The 16,573-nt window shown below is 40.8% G+C and overlaps 1 protein-coding gene across 1 annotated transcript in view; it reads left to right on the top strand.

The window, feature by feature from the left end:
- Positions 1 to 16,573, top strand: part of LOC115195726 (protein disulfide-isomerase TMX3) — a 58,693-nt gene that overhangs the window by 25,959 nt on the left and 16,161 nt on the right. The window contains exons 10-12 of the mRNA XM_029755895.1: positions 14,525 to 14,623; positions 15,329 to 15,386; positions 15,629 to 15,682. Coding sequence (XP_029611755.1) covers positions 14,525 to 14,623; positions 15,329 to 15,386; positions 15,629 to 15,682 — 211 coding nt within the window. The remainder of the gene's footprint in view (positions 1 to 14,524; positions 14,624 to 15,328; positions 15,387 to 15,628; positions 15,683 to 16,573) is intronic.

The following is a 16,573-nucleotide window of genomic DNA, read 5'->3' as shown; positions in this document are numbered from 1 at the left end:
CCCCCCCCCGGACGCTTGTTCACGTTACAACACATTGAATTTGACTTCATACTGTTCAGTGTATAATGGAATACTGCATAGAATGGCTGATTTGCTCATATTTGCAAAGGTCTTCCCAGAATATTCATTTAGTGAGGCTGGTGAAGGGAGGATGGCTCATAGTAATGACTGGAACGGCGCAAATGGAAAGGCATCAAAGGCATAGAAACCATGTGTTTGATACCGTTCCACTGATTCCGCTCCAGCCATTACCACGAGCCCGTCCTCCCCAATTAAGGTTCAACCAACCTCTTGTGATATACATTCATAAGGACCTGCGTGTCAGTAAGGGGAAAACACTGCATGAAACCTTATTTACTCTTCAGTTAACACAGACACACACACACACTCTTCCTCTCTCTGTCTCCCTCACTCTCATAAACACACCACTCTCTCTCCCACAAACACACACTGCTTCCAACTTTTGAAACGTTAGGCACCAAACTGAATTTAAGGAGCATCAGAAAGAAATAGATTTTTCTAGATAGTTTAGGCTTACTTTAGCCCTAAATTAATCCTACCTTTTTGAAGCAGACCCTTTTTCCTTTCTTCCTGTGCCAATCAAATTTGCCTAAACTTACTGTCAAGTTACCAGGTTGTTAGCTAGCTAGTTAACATTACTGAACAACATTGTTTGTTAACACACCAATATTTAGCGACTCTGGATTACTTTAAAACGGCCAGCGTTATGATTTGTGAAATTATATAAAAAGGCATCTGGGGTAATATGGGTATTATTATGTTTTTTACAATTTAGGCTAGAGACAGACTTTTTCTTTGCTCTGAAGCTGCAAGTATGCCTGTCACCAAGTGGTGCTCCATTTTCCCACTGACACTCTGAGGCTGCATGACAGTGAACTTGCAAAGTCTACTCAGACTGGTCTGTGCTCTTGGTTATAACAGGCGATTAAATTATACAATGTATCAACATTGTTCGCTTTGCGCACTGCTCCAATGTAACAAATGTAGAAATCTAATAACACAAGACTGATCTGGGTCTGCATCCCCTCTCGCCATCACAGCTAAATTATTTCCCCAAAAAACTGACGGAGGAATAGACCCGTGTGAAGAGAGGACGGAGAGAAGCAGGTGAAATCAGGCGCTCCATGCATCGGCCGTGCAGCATTTACGGAGATATGGCCTCTGCATATTAAAATACATTTTTAATTGAACCTTTATTTAACTAGGCAAGTCAGTTAAGAACACATTCTTATTTTCAATGACGGCCTAGGAACGGTGGGTTAACTGCCTTGTTCAGGGGCAGAACGACAGATTTGTACCTTGTCAGCTCGGGGATTCAATCTTGCAACCTTACGGTTAACTAGTCCAACGCTCTAACCAGCTGCTTTACATTGCACTCCACGAGGAGCCTGCCTGTTACACGAATGCAGTAAGAAGCCACGGTAAGTTGCTAGCTAGCATTAAACTTATCTTTATAAAAAACAATCAATCAATCATAATCACTAGTTAACTACACATTGTTGATGATATTACTAGTTTATCTAGCCTGTCCTGCGTTGCATATAATCGCTTAGGTACACATTGCTCCAACCATAAATACACAAGTATATATTTTTAAACCTGCATATTTAGTTAATATTGCCTGCTAACATGAATTTCGTTTAACTAGGGAAAATGTGTCACTTCTCTTGCAAACAGAGTCAAAATCAACATCAACATATGCAGCAGTTTGGGCCGCCTGGCTCGTTGCGAACTGTGAAGACTATTTCTTCCTAACAAATTACAGCCGACTTTGCCAAACGGGGGATGATTTAACAAAAGCGCATTTGCGAAAAAAGCACAATCGTTGCACGACTGTACCTAACCATAAACATCAATGCCTTTCTTAAAATCAATACACAGAAGTATATATTTTTAAACCTGCATATTTAGCTAAAAGAAATCCAGGTTAGCAGGCAATATTAACCAGGTGAAATTGTGTCATTTTGTGTTCATTGCACACAGAGTCAGGGTATATGCAACAGTTTGGGCCGCCTGGCTCGTTGCGAACTAATTTGCCAGAATTTTACGTAATTATGACATAACATTGAAGGTTGTGCAATGTAACAGGAATATTTAGACTTAGGGATGCCACCCGTTAGATAAAATACGGAACGGTTCCGTATTTCACTGACAGGAAAAACTTTTTGTTTTCGAGATGATAGTTTCCGGATTCGACCATATTAATGACCTAAGGCTTGTATTTCTGTGTGTTATTATGTTATAATTAAGTCTATGATTTGATAGAGCAGTCTGACTGAGCGATGGTAGGCAGCAGCAGGCTTGTACGCGTTCATTCAAACAGCACTTTAGTGCGTTTGCCAGCAGCCCTTCGCAATGCATTGCGCTGTTTATGACTTCAAGCCTGTCAACTCCCAAGATTAGGCTGGTGTAACCGATGTGAAATGGCTAGCTAGTTAGCTGGTGCACGCTAATAGCATTTCAAACGTCACTCGCTCTGAGACTTGGAGTAGTTTTTCCCCTTGCTCTACATGGGTAACGCTGCTTCGAGGGTGGCTGTTGATGTGTTCCTGGTTCGAGCCCAGGTAGGAGCGAGGAGAGGGACGGAAGCTATACTGTTACACTGGCAATACTAAAGTGCCTATAAGAACATCCAATAGTCAAAGCTATGTGAAATACAAATCGTATAGAGATAAATAGTCCTATAATTCCTATAATAACTACAACCTAAAACTTCTTACATGGGAATATTGAAGACTCATGTTAAAAGGAACCACCAGCTTTCATATGTTCTCATGTTCTGAGCAAGGAACTTAAACGTTAGCTTTTTTACATGGCGCATATTGCACTTTCTTCTCCAACACTTTGTTTTTGCATTATTTAAACCAAATTGAACATATTTCATTATTTATTTGAGGCTAAATTGATTTTATTGATGTATGTTAAGTTAAAATAAGTGTTCATTCAGTATTGTTGTAATTGTGATTATTACAAATAAATAAATAAATAGGCCGATTTAATCGGTATCGGCTTCTTTTGGTCCTCCAATAATCGTTATCGGTGTTGAAAAATCATGAATGGTCGACCTCTAATTATTGGATCTGTGCATACAAGAGACTAGTGACTTGCTTAAATTCAACTGAATTTATTTTTAAAAATTGACTATAAACATTTTATAACGGGCGCCAACCGGTTCTTTAGATCGGTAGGGCTGAAAAACTTGGTAGTGTCATATGAAAATCAAATTTTATTGGTCACATACATATTTAGCAGATTTTATTGCAGGTGTAGCGAAATGCTTATATTCTGAAGTGTTGGTATCTTAAGTATCATGACGTTTTGGTACCGTGGTATTACCGTGGTACTGGTATACCGTACAACACTACTGCACACCATTTTCTGTCGTGTGCCCTGCCTGTCATATCATTTGCTAGCACACGGTAACCATTCTCTCCTTTGCTGATGTTCATGCCAGATATCATTATAATCTGGTCTATGGATGTTGCCAAGCTATCCCAACCCATCTTTTGGCTTGTTGTGCTCTCTTACCGTGTGAGTGACATCCCTGGTAGTCAGGCCCTTAACACGAGCCTCCTCTCCTTTTCAGTCTGCTTTGTCTCAGAGGGACAATCCACCATTAACCTTCCTTTACCAGGCATATGTCATACCTGCATCTCACTTTCAAACTAAATACGCTGGCTTATCACCCTCCCTCGACCCCTCCTGATTTGTGAAACTCGGGCTGACAGGCTCGTGTTGGTGTATGTGGAGATTGCAGGGCTCGACCCAGGCAGAGACGAGCGCTAGTCGCGAGCTAATTTGTTTCAAGGTGAACGAGGCCCAGTCAGGCTGCTGGACTCAGCGTGATGCCTACCCTCTCTCCTCTCTCCCTCTCTGTCTCCCCCACTGCTTCAGTAGGGAGGAAGAATAAACTTTCAAGCTGCCGCCTGCCCACCTGCTGTCTATAAAGGCCAAGCAGCTGCGGAGAGAACTTTCTGGAATGCCAGTCTGCCCACGTCTGACTCGGTGCTATGAAGAACGTCTTGCTATGACTACATATAACCTACTGTACAGTATGTAACGGCAAAGGGATGACTCGCCGTTGCATACAGTATATGCAGCCAAAGCTTAGCTTTTGGCTACATGAGGAGAACTTGTATTAGCATTGTATGACCATGATGGTCCATAAGTTTAGTACAGGTATTATGGTTGGGTGGTCAACGCATATCTCCTGTAGGAGGGAGTCCTACTAATAGCTTATTATAAATGTGTTCACACCTACAGCATTATTTTTATTCTTTAGCCAGCTGGTGTTACCCAACGAGGTCTTGTTAACTTAACATTTCATAATGGAATCTTGTACTTGACATCAATCATTTAATCCGGTGCCCGTGTGCTGCTTCTTTCTCTGGGAGAACAGTGTAGGCAAGCTTGGCTCTGCTTCCCCGCTGCTCACTTTTGCTAGTGGCAGATGGTGAAACTAGATAAGGTATTTTCCGTTCAAACGCCTGTTCCACATGTCAAGGTAAAAAAAAATAAAAAAATAACTTGCAACTCGTTGTTAGACATATCATATTTCACAATAATGCCTTGTGATCTGGAGGACGGCCTTTTGCATCCTCCCAAAGGTCCAAATGTGTAATCTGTACCCTTACCAATTATCATGGACAGTAAAGATTTGAAAGACGCATTACTAGGCAACTCCTTTTTTTCTATATTTACAACTTAGGTCAGCTATGTTGGCCTAGGGACTCTTGGGAAACCCAACTACCGAACCATCCAACGATGGGATTTATAAATAAATTATCTGGGTTCCCGAAAGGACTGATCTCTATAATGTATAATCTACTTTTGGAAAGCTCATATTCTGAGCTAGCCATTAAAATATGATCCACAGATCTAAGTGAATCTGAACAGCACTTTAACTGGAACAGAATATGGAAAAACTTGACCTTGGCATTCCGTAATCCGAACCATCAAACATTTAACCTTTGTTCACAGACTGTATTTAACATCAAGGAAACATTTTACGATGAAATTGGCTCTAACTGTTCACTGTGTCCCTTCAAATCAGCTAGGCACATTTCTTCATATGATGTTGCAGTGCCCTTCAATTAAATGCTTCTGGGACAAAGTTACAACATACATTTCGAAGTGCATGAATGTAAATATTGCTGTGTTAATCAACGATGATGGCTCCTTGAATCTCTCAATCAATCAGAGAAGATTACTGCTGGCAGGTAGCACTGCTAGCAGGCAGCACTGCCACAAAAAAAAGATGTTGGCTCTTAGATGGCAATCACCTTTCTCCCAATTCGCCAGTGGAAACAGTTAATATTAGAAGTTACAACATTAGAATTAACAACAATGAGAATGATTGGTGCTAGTCAAGGAACAATTGCAGCCTGCACAAATGTACTACCGGTCAAAAGTTTTAGAACACCCCCATTTTTCCAGTTTTCACTGAAATTTAAGCAGTTTAAATCCAGTGAATAACCTGAAATGGTACAAAGGTAAGCGCAAAACACCAGTCTCAACGTCAACAGTGAAGAGGCAACTCCGGGATGTTGGCCTTCTAGGCGGAGTGCCTCTGTCCAGTGTCTGTTCTTTTGCCCATCTTAATCTTTTCTTTTTATTGGCCAGTCTGAGATACAGATTTTTCTTTGCCTAGAAGGCCAGCATCCCGGAGTCGCCCCTTCACAGTTGACATTGAGACTGGTGTTTTGCAGGTACTATTTAATGAAGCTACCATTTGAGGAATTGTGAGGCGTCTCTTTCTCAAACAAGATACTCTAATGTACTTGTCCTCTTGCCCAGTTGTGCACCAGGGCTTCCCACTCTTTCTATTCTGGTTAGAGCCAGTTTGTGCTGTTCTGTGAAGGGAGTGGTACACAGCATTGTACGAGATCTTCAGTTTCTTGGCAATTTCTCGCATGGAATAGCCTTCATTTCTCAGAACAAGAATAGACTGATGAGTTTCAGAAGAAAGTGCTTTGTTTCTGGCCATTTTGAGCCTGTAATCAAACCCACAAATGCTGATACTCAACTAGTCTAAAGAAGGCCAGATTTATTGCTTCTTTAATCAGTACAACAGTTTTCAGCTGTGCTAACATAATTGCAAAAGGGTTTTCTAAAGATCAATTAGCCTTTTGAACTTGGATTAGCTAACACAGCGTGCCATTGGAACACAGGAGTGATGGTTGCTGATAATGGGCCTCTGTACGCCTATGTAGATATTCCATAAAAAATCAGCCGTTTCCAGCTACAATAGTAATTTACAATAACAATGTCTACACTGTATTTCTGATCAATTTGAGGTTATTTTAATGGACAAAAAAGGTTTTTTTTTTTTTTTTTTTTCAAAAACAAGTGCATTTCTAAGTGACCCCAAACTTTTGAACTGTAGTGTACCTTATAAGAAAAGAACAAGACGGTAGGCTTCAAATCATGGAATGGTCAGCACATCAAATGGACAGCACAGTCTCCAGACTTAAACCCCATCGAGCTGGTTTGGGATGAACTGGGCAGAAGGGTGAAAGCAAAGCAACCTACAAGTGCAACACACGGAACTTTCCGAATGATATTTGATTTCCATTGTAGAAAGAATGCCACGAGTGTGTTCGGCTGTTATGTCTGCAAAAGGTGGCTACTTTGACGATAACATTTTGTTAAACAAAAAGATTCCCTGATTTATTTTCTGTCTCCAGTTGATTATTTGTTCTATGCTTTAATTTCAGAGTACATGAAGACAAACTGTGTGAACTTTTATAAAAATGGAGGTGTTCTAAAACGTTGGGTGAATTTTGGCCCATTCTTCCTGACAGAGCTGGTGTAACCGAGTCAGGTTTGTAGGCCTCCTTGCTTGCACACGCTTTTTCAGTTCTGCCCACAAATGTTCTATGGGATTGAGGTCAGGGCTTTGTGATGGCCACTCCAATACCTTGACTTTGTTGTCCTTAAGCCATTTTGCCACAACTTTGGAAGTATGCTTGGAGTCATTGTCCATTTGGAAGACCCATTTGCGACCAACCTTTAACTTCCTGACTGATGTCTTGAGATGTTGCTTCAATATATCCACATAATTTTCGCACCTCATGATGCCATCTATTTTGTGAAGTGCACCAGTCCCTCCTGCAGCAAAGCACCCCACAACATGATGCTGCCAGCCCCGTGCTTCACGGTTGGGATTGTGTTCTTCGGCTTGCAAGCTTCCCCCTTTTTCCTCCAAACATAACGATGGTCATTATGGCCAAACAGTTTTATTTTTATCAGACCAGAGGACATTTCCCCAATAAGTACGATCTTTGTCCCCATGTGCAGTTGCAAACCGTAGTCTCATTTTTTTATGGCTATTTTGGAGCAGTGGCTTCTTCCTTTCTGAGCGGCCTTTCAGGTTATGTCGATATAGTACTTGTTTTACTGTGGATATAGATACTTTTGTACCGGTTTCCTCCAGCATCTTCAAGGTCTTTTGCAGTTGTTCTGGGATTGATTTGCACTTTTCGCACTAAAGTACGTTCATCTCTAGGAGACAGAACGCGTCTCCTTCCTGAGCGGAATGACGGCTGCGTGGTCCCATGGTGTTTATACTTGCGTACTATTGTTTGTACAGATGAATGTGGTACCTTCAGGTGTTTGGAGATTGGTTCATCCTTGGGAGCAGACTTGTGGAGGTCTACAACAACAAAAAAATTCTGAGGTCTTGGCTGATTTTTATATTTATTTTCCCATGATGTCAAGCAAAGAGGCACTGAGTTTAAAGGTAGGCATTGAAATACATCCACAGGTACACCTCCAATTGACTCAAATGATGTCAAAAAACACACACATCGGGGCGGCAGCGTAGCCTAGTGGTTAGAGCGTTGGGACTAGTAACCGAAAGGTTGCAAGTTCGAATCCCCGAGTTGACAAGGTACAAATCTGTCGTTCTGTCCCTGAACAAGGCAGTTAACCCACTGTTCCTAGGCCGTCAATGAAAATAAGAATTTGTTCTTAACTGACTTGCCTAGTTAAATAAAGGTAAAATGAATTTTAAAAATGTGCCTATCAGAAGCTTCTGAGGCCATGACATAATTTTCTGGAATTTTCCAAGCTGTTTAAAGGCACAGTCAACTTAGTGTATGTAAACTTCTGACACACTGGAATTGTGATACAGTGAATTATAAGTGAAATAATATCTATGTTAACTATTGTTGGAAAAATGTCTTGGGTCATGCACAAAGTAGATGTCCTAACCAACTTGCCAAAACTATAGTTTGTTAACAAGACATTTGTGGAGTGGTTGAAAAAGGAGTTTTAATGACTCCAACCTAAGTGCATGTAAGTGCAAGTTTATTTAAACTTTCTTCAAATTAACCACCCTTTGCCTTGGTGACTGCTTTGCACGCTCTTGGCATTCTCTTAACCAGCTTCACCTGGAATGCTTTTCCAACAGTCTTGAAGGAGTTCCCGCATATGCTGAGTGCTTGTTGGCTGCTTTTCCTTCACTCTGCGGTCCAACTCGTCCTCATTTGGGTTGAGGTTGGGTGATTGTGGACGCCAGGTCATCTGACGCAGCACTCCATCATTCTCCTTCTTGGTCAAATAGCCCTTACACAGCCTGGAGGTGTCTTGGGTCATTGTCCTCTTGAAAAACAAATGATAGTCCCACTAAGCGCAAACTAGATGGGATGGTGTATCGCTGCAGAATGCTGTGGTAGCCATGCTGGTTAAGTGTGCCTTGAAATCTAAATAAATCACTGACAGTGTCATCAGCAAAGCACCTCCACACCATAACACCTCCATGTTTCACGGTGGGAACCACGCAAGCGAATATTATCCGTTCACCTACTCTGCGTCTCACACAAAAGAAGACGAATAAACCCATACTTTTACAGACAGATGCAACATTGGTAGGACCAATGTGTGTACATACAATAGTCTAAATATATATTCCCCCCCAAAAATCTCAAATTTGGACTCAGATTTCTACCGGTCTACTAATGTCTATTACTCATGTTTCTTGTCCCAAGCAAGTTTCTTCTTCTTATTGGTGTTCTTTAGTAATGGTTTCTTTGCAGCAATTGATGCCTTATTCACGCTGTATCCTCTGAACAGTTGTTGTTGATGTCTGTTACTTGAACTCTGAAGCATTTATATGGGCTGCAATCTGAGGTGCAGTGAACTCCAATGAACTTGTCCTCTGTAGCAGAGGTAACTCTGGGTCTTCCTTTCCTGTGGCGGTCCTCATGAGAGCCAGTTTCATCATAGCGCTTGATGGTTTTTGTGACTGCACTTGAAGAAACTTTCAAGAAACTTTCAAAACGTTCTTGCGATGTTCCGCATTGACTTAAAGTAGTGATGGACTGTCGTTTTTCGTTGCGTATTTGAGCTGTTCTTGCCATAATGTGGACTTGGTCTTTTACCAAATAGGGCTATCTTCTCTATACCACCCCTACCTTGTCACAACAACTGATTGTCTCAAGCAGGAAAGAAATTCCACAAATTAAACTTTTAACCAGGCACACCTGTTCATTGAAAAAGGAAAAACTCTGTTATGAGTAGGTGTGTCCAAACTTTTGACTGGTACTGTATATGTTTGTATATATGCATTACATTTTAGTTGTATTTTACTGTCATTGCTGTCAGGCCCACGGGGAAGGGGTGGTATGTGGAATGTTTTCTGTGCTCGCATGGGAGGCTGGGTTGGGTGAATGGGATGGGAGGTTAGGGGTGGAGGATCACTTATTTTTGTTTCTTTTCCTTGTATATTGTACCTGTAACCCCCAATTAAGAAAAATGAAAAGGGGTCACAGAAAAAGAAAAACAACATGGGGTTGGTTTGCACTCAGGAAATTGTAGTGTTGAATATGACAATTTGTCATTGCGGTTTTAATGAAGCGGGGGAGTTATGCATGCACTGTAAAATTGAAAAGAGCTCAGACTAGCTACTTCCTGAGTGTGAATGGCATTTTTTGCTCTGAGTCATTCACCAGTGTGGTTGTATACAGAAACAAAATTGTTAGGCTAATAAGGTCGGGGGAGAGGGAGGGTATTATTCATCCAGATGTCACAGTGTGAAAAGAATCCAGGCCTACACAGTTGCACAGTAGAATTTGAGACCTGTGTTCGTTATCTTGTGAATCAGACTCTTCTAAAATGCTTAAGTTACATCTTCGGTCTGATGTTGTTCATTCATAGAATTGTGCGTCAACAAAACTGTTTTCATGTTTGGAAAACTATTCGCATTACCATTTCCTCCAGATGTTTTTAGCCACCCTGATCCTCAACATGCCAGCTTTGACACAGCACACCCACATAAAAAAATAATATAGTATACTAGTCTAAATACTGTAGTATTATATAAACTATAGTATTTACTGTACTGCTTTTGCAGACATGACTGTAGTATACTGTTTAGTTACTGTAGTGTTTTCGCCTACGTGACTAGTATTTACTGTAGTGTTTTTGCGGACATGACCGTATTGTAGTAACACCTTAACTAAAATGGCACAACTACCAGACTACGCCAGTTACTGTTTGTTGAGGGGAACACCTCAACCAGAACATAAGACACACTGGTTCGTGACAGGCCACCTATTGAGTTGATTCAACGGTTCTGAGCAATGTAACAGATCAGACAACACTTCAGCAAAAATGTAAAATTTGTATTACAATTGTAACATCTAAACTTTAGGTTCTAGGCCCATTTATAGGTAAGCATTTCAGAGTCAGATATAAAGAACAAGTAAAGTTTATTAACTTGACCAGGTTATAGACTACAGGGCTGATTTTTAAGTTGAAGTGCTGGCTTAGCGCAGTGGCCCCCATCAAATACCATATGAATACACATTAGACATGGCTAAATGTATATAATTGCAAGAAAATTTACTTTAAAGCTTAGAGATTTAGGTTTGCTTATTTGACACATAACATGCATTAAGAGTACACCAACGTGACTTCTTAGATCTGTTACTTACACTAGATGGCTTTCTGAGAGAACAGTGCTTTTACATTCAGATGACCAAAAACAGTGACAAACAGTACTGTACTTCTGATGGTAGAAAATAAACAGTTAACCACTGCATTTACATAAACAATTGATATTTTATAAATACATATTACTTTATTTAGACAGTCAACTGATTGGAGGGCGCTGCCAGTAAACTGCCTGGACCTCAAACCAGCAAAGCCTCTCCCAACAAACCCACTGAAAACAAAAGGACATTATTGCACTGGCTTTAGCATTTTTTCATGTGGGTTAGGTGTAAATGTGAACTAGGAAAACAATGGAAATACATTTTAATAGGGATGCACCAATATGACTAACGATGTGTGCTGAGAGTCAGGAAGCAAGTTCAGGGAGTGAGTGTTTTTAATAAATAAACACAACATAATACAAAACAAGAAACACAAACAACGCACAGACATGAAACAGAAACAATGACGCCTGGGGAAGGAACCAAAGGGAGTGACATATAGGGAAGGTAATCAGGGAAGTGATGGAGTCCAGGTGAGTTTGATGTGTGTTCGTAACGATGGTGACAGGTGTGCGCCATAATGAGCAGCCTGGTGACTTAGAGGCCGGAGAGGGAGCACGCATGACAATGACATTTTTGGCCGATACCGATAGCGGCCTTTTAAGCATTCCAGTACAGTTAAATAGTTGAAACAAAGTTTCATATGTTCAGTTAGTAACAGATTGTTTAATAACTTGTAAATGACAAATCCTTGAATGTATTTTATCACACAACAGATATTCATGACACAAATATTACAAAGATGGTTAAGTTGTTGGTGGCTCTTACTATCCAATCTTGACCGTATGGAGAAACGAAAAAATGCTTTGAAATAAATATTGGTTTAAACTAAAATGCAGTTAATCATTTTAGCTTGAACTGCTTGAAAAATGACTGTCTTTAGGTTATGTCATAAACTGCTATAAATGGCACAGTTAAAAATTGGCACATATTTTTTTCAAAATTCTCAATACTGCCCCCTAGCCCCAACAGGTTAAACTTTTCAAATGTGATCATCTGTCTTGACTAGTAAAATGTGAGCAAATTTACAACACATCTCATCTTTCATTTAGGAAATTAACAAAATAACAAAAATGCTTTGTTTTAAATTAAATGAAAATTTTGACCTATACCAGCCACGAATAAACAAAAGAAAAGCCATTGGGCTTTTTCCAATTGTAACATTTGGGGGTGGTTTTTCTTCACAAAGAGGACCTGCTCGGCTTTGTCACAAGAGAGTCTGTTTATTTTTTTTGTCTACAATGTGTGAAGCCGCACTGAAAAGGCACTCACTGTCCACACTAGTACAGGGAGCACCAAGATACTTGCACACAGCTTTAGCTAGGATGGGGAAACGGCTCTCCATCATGTAAAAAGTACTGTTCCATCTGGTGGAAACGTCTTGCTTAAGCCTTTTTGTTTTCACTCCAAGCTGCTCCTGTATTGCTTGCAGGCGGCTGTATGCATTCAACATGACCCACTATCTTCGTTGGGCCAAAACATGTTCACATCCAGTTGCAGCGTGTGTGCCATGCATGGCAAACTGGCGACTCCACATTCTTCCAAAGCCTTTGTCATGTTACGTGCATTATCACGTAGCACAGCGTGTACTTTGTTCTTGGGGATTTTCCAAGTTTCAAACATGTTCTCAAATGCCATTGAAATGGCAGCAGCGATATGAGAACCAGCACATTCTTGAGTTTGCAATACGGCTTTCCTCAGTACGAAATCCTCATCGACCCACTGTGCTGTCAGACTCCGCATGCTCATGGGGCTGACATCGCTGGTCCAAATGTCAGTCGTGAAGCTAATAGCAGTGACGCCCATAGCAAGTAGCTCATGGATGTGCGTTTCAACAATACTGTTTAACTTCGGTAGGGCACATCTGAGAAAAAGCGCCTACATGGTAGTGTGAACTGGGGCTCAATGTGCTCGACCAGTCGGCGAAAGCCAACATCGTCCACGACAGAGAAGGGTTGATTGTCAAGGGCAATGAATTCCATAATCTTGGCGTTAATGGATTTCGACCTTTTGAGTTGTCTAGCTGAAATGTTCTTACTCTTTCAAATGACTGCTCGACTTGAACTTGTTTAGTTGTTGGAAGTGTGCTCTTAGTTTTTTCCTGCTTTTGTTCTAAGTAGTCGCTGAACGTCTGGGGGTGTTGCACTTTCAAATGAGTAGTTGGGTTTGTGGTATTGAAATATTTCACTAATAGCAGAACAAATGTTTTTATTTGAACCTTTTTATTTAACTAGGCAAGTCAGTAAAGACATTCTTATTTACAATGACGGCCTAGGAACAGTGGGTTAACTGCCTTGTTCAGGGGCAGAACAACAGATTATTACGTTATCAGCTCGGGGATTTTATCTAGCAACCTTTTGGTTACTGGCCCAACACTCTAACCACTACGCTACCGGTCACCCTCATACGGGCCTTTTTGTTATCTTCCTTTGAAACTTCAAAATAGATCCACACAGCAGACATTGTGGGCTAGGTTAGGAATGCTGTGTTGCGCTGTATTTTTTTTGTGGCATCATTACGTCATCTACCTACGTTATACAGGTATGCACGTCAGCTTTGACATCGGTTTTGCACATCGGCGTTATATATATACAAAGAGCCGATGCCATTGTTGGGATTTTTAGCTAATATCGTCCAATTCCGATATGCTTACTGATTTTATATCGTGCATCCCTACATTTTAAACTTATTTTGTATTTTTAATGCATTGCATCCACTTTTGTGCTTGTATTTGTGTTTTTAAATAGTCAAATCAATCTATCAAGAGACTACAGTGTGGAGTATAGTATTCTACAGTATATTACAAAGTTCTATAGTAAGCACTACACGATCGAGTGGGAACCTCAGAGGAAATCCACGGCATGAGCTGCCCAGGGACAGCACGTTTAAATCAAAACAGCATCGACAACGCTAGCAGCTAGCAGAAAAGCTATCTAGCAGTCCAATCGATCTAAAAATATTTAAGTAAACATTACGTAATCAAGTGTTATTACAGTATGCGGTATAGTATACTGCAGTATACTACTAAAGTTTATAGTAAGCAGCAGTTCTGAAATGTATCCTACCAGACCACTTCACCCTTAGACAAATATCTGTCAGAACACTGGTCCAATAGCACGTAATAATGATGATGATGATGATGATGATTATTTTATATTGCGATTTTCATACAAAATCTGTAAAAACAAAAATATTTTAATAATAATAATACAGTTCAGTATAGGACTAGCTTGAGTAAAGGTGGCGTCGATGGTCCAGCCACATCTCCACTGTATGTGGCCCTCTTTGTAGTGTCTGGATGTGTGGGAAACTGTGTGCGTGCGTGCGAGCTTGTCTTCCTCACATAGCGAATATCAACAGGTAGTAAGTAAGTAATTAGTCTGACCTTCTACTTCCCAACCACGCGTCAATACTCAATTGAACCATTCTCTGTAAACTGTTGTTTTCTCAATTGATCATCAATGCTTGACATTTCTCTGTTGTCTTGTTATTCTCTGTAATTGCAGAGTACGTGGACGGTGGCTTGTCTTCCTGGGTTAACAAAGAGCGATTTCAGAGCTACCTGCAGATCGATGGCTTCACCCTGTATGAACTGGGAGAGACAGGTACAGTATACATTCTGTACTCTACCAACATACTGACAAGCACGGTATAGTCCTTTTCCATGATCCTGTGCACTTGTGGCTATCTAGGTGGATTTGACAGGTGTAAGCAATTTGGTAATAGCTCCAACTTGCCCTCTAGGTGGACGTTTTACCCTATTGCTTACACCAATCAAAGTCTCTCAGATCTCCACAAGTGCACAGAGTCAAGGGGTCGATTTGGGATTGTTCCACCCCCCCCGTATTGCATCCTATCATTACATTCAACATAATAACCTCAACCAAGGCTTTGTCATGTAATGCTACATGACACGCCAGCAGAGGGCGGAGCAGTTCTTACCATTTCCAACCAAGTGCTTCCTTCCTGCATCAGTCCACAAGCCTGAACACTGAACAATACATGTACACCCATCTTAAGTTGTATGGCAGTTGTTTTATGAGTCCATTTCTCTTGTTCTTATGGGCTTCTTCTCCTTCTACTGCACCTGAATAGCCTCCGCACACTGGTTCTAGAACCACCAAGAAGTCACCAAATGCAGAATGACAAATGAATTGAAACCTTGGTTGGTGCTTTCTTTGTTTTAGCTGCTTCTGTAGTGATGTGCGATATCTCCCCCAAAGCCTTTTATCTTCAGGCTATTGTCCTCCCGCCTTCTCTTCTTCTGTCTGTTTGTGAGTGTGATTTGTAATCCCTCTCTCCCTCTACAGGCAAATTGGTGGCGATTGCAGTCATCGACGAGAAAGACCCGACAGAGGAAAGCGGCAGGTACAAAAGAACATTGAAATTAAAGCCTAGTGCTGCTAGACAAATTACAATCGCACGCTTCCATGGAAACCGCTGCGGCGGCATTTAAAAACGCCCAGCTTTTTCAACTAAAGATAAGCGCTGCATTTATTGTTTGGATTGCCCACAAATTGATGCATGTGGGAAGAGCATCACGATGTGGACTGATGTGAACTAATGTGGTACCTTTCTCTTTTTTTTGTTGTTGTTGATTTGTCTGTTAGATTAAAGACTCTGATTCAGAGAGTGGCAAAGGAATACAGGGAGCATTTTAACAGGTAAGAGTGTTTGGATGAAGATGAGTCATTCTTATATTCATAACCACACACACACACACACACACACACACACACACACACAAACAAACGTTCGTTTTTCTGTCCTTGTGGCTGACCTAAAATGTATTTCCATTCAAAATCCTATTTTCTCTAATCCCTAACCTTAACCCCTAACTCTAATCCTAAATCTACCCCCTAATTCTAACCCTTATTTTAACTCTAAACTTAACCCCTAAGCTTAAAATAGTCTTTTGTCTTCATGGTACTTGTTTTACTATCCTTGTGGGAACATTTGGAGATTTCAGGTCCCCACGAGGATAGAAGAACAAGTGTATATACACACACACACATTACAAGGGATCGCTGTGGGGAGACAGCCTAACCAGCTATACTTCTTTGAGGACATGTCTGGTTTCATTCAGTATCAGTGGGGAGGTAATTATGCAAAATGTCAGGCTTACCAAAAATAGGCGCTCCTCTGGAGCTGTCAGTCGCTGCACAGTTGGAGGAACTTATTACCTCACGAGACTTTGTTCTCCTGTAAGAATACCTTATTAAACTATCACCAGTGTGAATGGAACACTACATTACAGAATGGTGCGTACAATGGATTCATTTAGCTTTAATTAAGAAGTGATCTACCTCGCAACAAACTCCAAATGGGATTTCATAAGGCTGATGCGTACGAACACGCACATCAAATGCATTCGCTGTAGTACAGACCCTCGTCCCATACATAGTCATACATATTAGTGTCAATGTACAGAATCTCACCATATTTGGCACACACTCCATATTGCTCTTTCTCTTTACTAGTTTATTCACCGGTGCTGGCCCTCTAGCTAAATGAAGAGGTATTATCTAAAATCTCTATGATCAAAGTGTTTCTTC

Source organism: Salmo trutta, chromosome 6 (genome assembly GCF_901001165.1).
Source record: "Salmo trutta chromosome 6, fSalTru1.1, whole genome shotgun sequence".
In the NCBI taxonomy this organism is placed as follows: Eukaryota; Metazoa; Chordata; class Actinopteri; order Salmoniformes; family Salmonidae; genus Salmo; species Salmo trutta.
The sequence above is the reverse complement of the archived record's forward strand: the minus strand, read 5'-3'. Positions and strand labels throughout refer to the sequence as shown.